The 6,469-nt window shown below is 42.2% G+C and overlaps 1 protein-coding gene across 1 annotated transcript in view; it reads right to left on the reverse strand.

The window, feature by feature from the left end:
* DDX24 (DEAD-box helicase 24) overlaps nt 1-5,696 on the reverse strand; it is an 18,335-nt gene extending 12,639 nt beyond the window's left edge. Inside the window, 2 exon segments of the mRNA XM_007447311.1 lie at nt 5,002-5,468; nt 5,470-5,696. Coding sequence (XP_007447373.1) covers nt 5,002-5,468; nt 5,470-5,696 — 694 coding nt within the window.
* Nucleotides 5,697-6,469: the final 773 nt, after the last annotated feature.

Below are 6,469 nucleotides of genomic sequence, written 5' to 3' on the forward strand. Positions count from 1 at the left end.
CACTCTTTCAGAAAATTGAAGGGAATACTTCAACTCACTCTGAGGCCTGCATTACTCTGATTCCAAAACCAGTCAAAGACATTACAAGAAGACAAAACTACAAACCAATATCCCATTAACAGAAATTCAAAAACCATCAACAAAATTTTAGCAAATCAAATCCAACAATGTACAAATAATATACTGCGACTAAGTTCAGTTTATCACCATTATCAACAAACTGAAAATGAAAAAAACATATATCTCAATATACGCAGAAAAGGCATTTAAAAAAATACAGTAACCATTCCTGATAAAAATCTTTCTGTAAACTAGAAACAGAAGAGAATTTTCTCAACCTGATAGAGGACAAATAGGAAAAAACCTACTGCTAACATCACACTTAATGATGAAACACTGAATATCTTTCCCCAAAGGTCAGGAACGAAGCACTGATGCCCACTATACCACTTCAATTCCAATTGTACTGGAGTTTTAGCCAGCGCAATAAATAAGACGAAAATAAACAAAAGGCAAACAGACTGGATGAATAATCATCTCTGAAGAAAATCCTATGTAATCTTCAAGAAACTAGCTGATGGTACCAAGTTGCAGGATACAAGATCAATATACAAATATGCAGATTTTTATTTATTAGCATCGGAAATAGGAAATCTGAAATTACCATTTACGAAAGCAACGAAAATATGAAATACTTAAGGATAAATCTAACACATGTGCATACACTGAAAACTACAAAGCGCTGCTAAGAAAAACTGAAGACCTAAAAAAAATGGAGAGCTATACTACATTCATGGACTGGAAGATTCTATACTGTCCAGATGTCATGTCCTCAGTTGGCTCTATAACCAAGGCAATCCCAATCCGAATACAAGCTGACTTTTTTGTTGAAATTGAAAAAACTGACTCTAAAATTCACCTTGAAATGCCAAGGGCCTAGAATAGCCAAAATAACTTTTGAGAAGAACAAAATTGGAGGACTTATACTACCTGATTTTAAGACTTATTCTAAAGCTGCTGTATCCAACATAGTGAGGTACTGGGAAAACAGTAAAGATAGACAAATAGATCAATGGAAAAGAAAAGACTCCAGAAATAGACCCACACCTATATGGTCACTGATTTTCAAAAAAGATGCAAAGGCAATTCAGTGGAGAAAGAGTAGTTTTTCAACAAACGGTGCTGGAATAATTAGATAGCCACGTGCAAAGCAAAACAAAACCTTTGATCTGTATTTCTCCCCATAAAAGTTAACACAGGAAGGATCAGACTAAAACAGAGAACCTAAAACTAGTAACACTTCTAGAAGAAAATACAGGAGAAAATCTTTGTGATCTTGTGTTAGGCAAGGGATTCTTAGGTAAGCACACCTGTAAAAGAAAACGTGATCATTTAAACTTCATCAAAATAAATAACTCCTGCTCTTCGAAAGACACTGTAAAGAGAATAAAGAAATAAGCCACAGACTGGGAGAAAAAAATGCACATCACATATCTGATAAAGGAGGTGTATCTAGAATATATTATGAATTCAACAATAGGAAAACCACAACCCAGTTAAAACATGGGCAAAAGAACTAAACAGACACCACCAAAGAAGATAATATATGAATACAATTAGGCACTCGAAAAGAGGCTGCTCAAGGAGTCACTAGGGAAATACCAATGAAAGCCACAAGGAAATATCACTAAAATGTTTAAAGTCTAAATCAAATTAAAGACTGACCACACCAAGTACTGGCAAGGACACGGACCAATCTGAACTCTCATAACCTGGTGATTATGTAAAATGGTACAATCACTTTGGAAAACTCCTAAAAAGTTACATTTACCATAAGACCTAGCCATTCCACACCTAGGTATTTACCCAACAGAAATCAAAGCATATATCCATACAAAGACTTTTACGCCAATATTTATGATAGTTTTACTTGTAAATGCCAAAACCTAGAAAGAACAGAACTATCCATCAATAGATAGATAAACAAACTGCACTATATCCATACAGTGGAATACTACTCATCAATAAAAAGAAATGAACCATTGGTATTTGCAATAACATGGCTGAATCTCAAAGTATGCTGAGCTAAAGAGCAGACACTCTCCCTCCCCAAAATACATATTGTATGATTCCATTTTAAAATTCTGGAAAATGCAAACTAATTCACAGAGATAGAAAGACTATCAGAGGTTACCTGGGGATGAACAAGGAGGGGAGCCTAGGGAAGGAGGGATTTATTAAGGGGCCCAAACATCTTTTGGGGGTGATGGATATATTCATTATCTGCATTGGCAGCAGTTTGCCCACAGCCCCAAAACTCTTTGAGACTTGGACCTGTGGATTCACAGCATTCCATAGAAATAGCCTGATAGGAGCTGTGGTATAAATCCAAATGTCAATCTCTAGCCAAAGTGGCTCACATCTCTCCTCTGCCTTCCAGAAACAGACTTCCAGGCCTCTCTGCACCTACCAAAGTAGTGTAGCAGAATGCTTAACAGCACATAGACCTAGCCTAGAACTATTCAAGCACTACCACTTTTCAGTGGGGCAGTTTTAGGGACACTGTCTACCCTCTGTGAGGCCGAGTTTCCTCTTCAGTAAGATGGGAATAATAAAGGAATCTACCTCAGCGTGGTTTTCAGAAACTGAGTTCATGCATGTAACACAGGGCGTGACGTATTTTAGATGTTAAATAAATGTTCTAAGCTATTACTGTTACCTCCATCCCCCTTTCCTGGGGATTCCTCCCTCTTCCATCTTCATGACTCTTATACAGGACCTCACCTCAAGTTTCCTGACCACTCTTCCAGAAATCCAAGGCACAAAGTGTCTAGATCAGGGGTCCCCAACCCCCAAGTCATGGACCGGTAGCGGTCTCTGGCCCCTTAGGAACCAGGCTGCACAGCAGGAGGTGAGCGGCCCGGCCAGTTAGCGAAGCTTCATCTGTATTTACAGCCGCTCCCCATCGCTCAAATTACTCCCTGAGCTCGGCTTCCTGTCAACATTATGGTGAACTGTATGATTATTTCATTATATATTACACTGTAACTAACAATAACAGAAATAAAGTGCACAATAAGTGTAATGCACTTGAATCATCCTGAAACCACCACCCACCCCCTTCCGTGGAAAAACTGTCTTCCACAAAACCAGTCCCTGGTGCCAAAACGGTTGGGGACCACTGGTCTACATGGTCCAGCTCTGAAATGGAGCAGGACTCTATAGTCCTTCCTGCCCATGTCCTCTGCCTGCGTTTTGTCTGTGGAAAAACTTCAGCCAAAGAATACGTTTAATCAGAGAAGTGAGAAAATGCAGAAGCACAAGGAAAGCAGTCCAACAAGACTAAATAATAACAGTTTAGTCAATAAGCATAGCTAAGGACCTTTAGTCCCTTCTCAAGGGCTATAGATAATATTCTGAGCCATATCCTGTGAGCTGTCTTGTAGATACCCTCTGTGTATCTACAGATAAAACGCCCACCAGGTGGAAAAAGTTAACTACATGATGACCAGACTGTAGCCATGACATAAGCTGCCATTCTGAGAACTGGCCTCAAGAAAATGGAAACAAACCGACCCTGGAACTGAAGATCAATCGTACTTAAAACAATGAAGACGATGCTGGTCAGACCACCAATGACCAGTTTCAAGGTGACTGTCAACAGCTGACTGTGCTGTTTCTGTTGCGGCCCCCTCCCCTCCATCTATAAAGCTCTTGCCCACTGGTTGGGGGGGTGGGGGGGGGTCGGCCTTCAGACAGGAGCACCCCCCGCCCCGCCACCCCCCGCCTCCATTGCCGGCATCCAAAATAAAGCAAACTTTCCTTTCACCAACCTGGCCTCTTTACTGGCTTTTGAGAGGCGAGCAGCTTGAGCCCACTTTTGGTTACAGTTCTATGCCATACAATATAGTAGCTACTAGCCACATACAGCTGTCAAGCACTTAAAATGTGGTTACTCTAAACTGAGATGGGCGGCAACTTGAAAGTACACATCAGAGTCTGAAAACAGTATAAAAATAAGAATGTAAAATATCTCAATAATTTTACCTTCATTGCGTACTGAAATATGTAATTTGTTAAATATATTGTTAAAATTAATTTTCACTTTTTAAAAACCTTTTTTAATACGGCTCCTAGAAAATTTTAAGTTACATGTGTGGCTCACATTATGTATATATTTCTATTGGTTACTGCCGGTCAAGTCAGACTAATAGCTCCAGGCTTGTATTACTCCTTCCCCCATCAGTAGTTTAGTCTCCCCAGGGTGAGTGTACCTGTCATTGCTTCACAAAGTCTCAGGTGGCCCAAGGAATGAGGGAGCTTTAAGCAATGCCTGGTCGCAATGGTCACCTCCTGCCCAAATCTGCCTACAAAATCCACCCAATGGTTACACAAACTCAAATCCTTCCAATGCCAATAAACCCACCAACTCCCAACGCAGCCCTTTCTATCTTTGGACAACTCTTGCGAATGAGACAAGAGCTGCTTATACTAATGAAGTATAAGTATATACTTCTTCCTTATACTAATGAAGATCTACCTCTCCAGAGGGCTGATCTTAGCCCTACTTTACCTCTGAGCCATTCAGAAAAGGCTCAAGACCTAGAAAAAAACTACCATTTGCAGATCACTTACAATGTACTGTGTAAATTTTAGTTTACTATTGTTTTTTGTTACTACTTTACTATTGTGTAAATGTATAAATTTAGTAGGCACTTACATTTAACTCACATAGCAAAAGAAGGAGGTACTGCAGTTGTCTATCTCCATTTTACAATAGGGTCTGCAGGGCTCAGAGAAATAAAGTGACCTGCCTAGGGCACCAATCAGGACGTGGCCTATTTCAACCCAGAGCTAGCCGACTTCTAAAAACCTTTACTCAACAGTGCTTTTGTGGTCATGCTCCCAACATTCCTGTCTCCCAGCCAACCAGCCTGTTAGCAGCCACAAGCTCAATCCAGAAGCAATCTTGCCCTGGCCGCCAGACAAGGATGCTCTTACCTGTCTCAGCAGCCCCAAGGATGTCCAGTTTGTCACGAATGGCAGGTGCCAAGGTCAGAGCTTGGACTGGTGTGGGGGCAGAGAAGCCTAGAAAGCTGAGCGCTCGGAGAACTGGCTTGGGTACAAAGAGATCCTTCCAAGCTGATACATCTGCCTTGTGATCACGCATTTCAGGCATCCAGGTCTTTGCTTTTTTGGGTACCTTTGGAGTAGTACCCTGCGAAGGTTCTGAGTTTCTTTTCCCTTTCTTGTTCTTCTTTTTGGGAACCGTCTGGGCCGGGCTTTCTGATGCCATCTCCCCTACCTCTAGCTCAGGACAAACTGTGCCGTCTCCCTGGGGCCCTGGCTCAGTACCTTTGCCCTCAGACACTTTCCGGGCACCGGTTCCTTCACTTTCCACATCTTTACTCTTCGTCAACTTCATCTCTCTCTTGGAGGAGGGAGACTCTCCTTCCTCCTCTCCTGCTCTTCTTGGGCTCCTCCTTTGAGAAGAGACTGGAGGAACTCTCCGCAGAGGAGACCAACTGATAATCCGTCAGTTCCTCAAAGCACACCAAGTCATCCATCTGTCCGTCTGCAAATATATTTGGGTCAATCTTCACCTGCTTCCATTTCCCCACAACTTTGATGCCCTTCCTCTGAATTCTGCCACAGTTTGGTGGCCTTGGCCTCGCTTTTTTCTCTTTCAACTTCATGGCTGCTGAAAAGGAGAGAAATGTTCCACTCGATTGGCAACTGAGAAGCACAGGGTTCTGAGGCAACAAATATTTTCTAAGCAGCCTATAGAGTATCAGGCCCTGCAAAGAAGTGGACACAAAGATGGCTCTAACGCTGATGCTGCCAGCTCGAGAAGATCAAAGAAGGAAAGAAATGTATCCACATAGTGGGCAGCTTGGCCTACAACAGAGGGGACACAGGGGGTGCAGCAAAGACATATGAGCTAGATCTGGTTTGGATTCCAGATTCAACACTGACTGCTCATGTGCCCTTGGCAGGTCCTGCTTAATCCTCTCTGAACCTCAGTGTTCTCATATTTTAAAAAGGGGGGAGGGGTTTACTAGCTAAGTCCCAAAATGTTCTCTGCAATAAATAACACTATGTAAAGCATGGAGGGTGAAGCCTGCCACACCCAAGCCATTTTGAAGGCTGAATAAGAATCTGCGGGGGGTCGCTGGAGGGTGGGTGAGGAGGACAGCTTTATTAAGAGTGCACAGAGCTTTCTTCCTTCTCAAGCCTTGCCCCAAGAGGGCAGATGCCTTTGCCACGACTTTGGCCTTTGCCAAATGGCTTAAAACCCAACCAGCTTTTTCATTACCTTTTAAGTGATTTAAAAACAAGTGATCTATGCACAAGTCGTCAGACTGGAACTCGAGCCACGTTCTCCCTTTTCAGAAAGGCCGAGAAAACTAGATCCTGTGGAAAGACAAAGAGAAATCTTGGTTCAAATCGTAACCCGTCACTGGCCAGC

This window comes from Lipotes vexillifer, unplaced genomic scaffold, assembly GCF_000442215.2.
Source record: "Lipotes vexillifer unplaced genomic scaffold, Lipotes_vexillifer_v1.1 scaffold1017, whole genome shotgun sequence".
Classification (NCBI taxonomy): domain Eukaryota; kingdom Metazoa; phylum Chordata; class Mammalia; order Artiodactyla; family Lipotidae; genus Lipotes; species Lipotes vexillifer.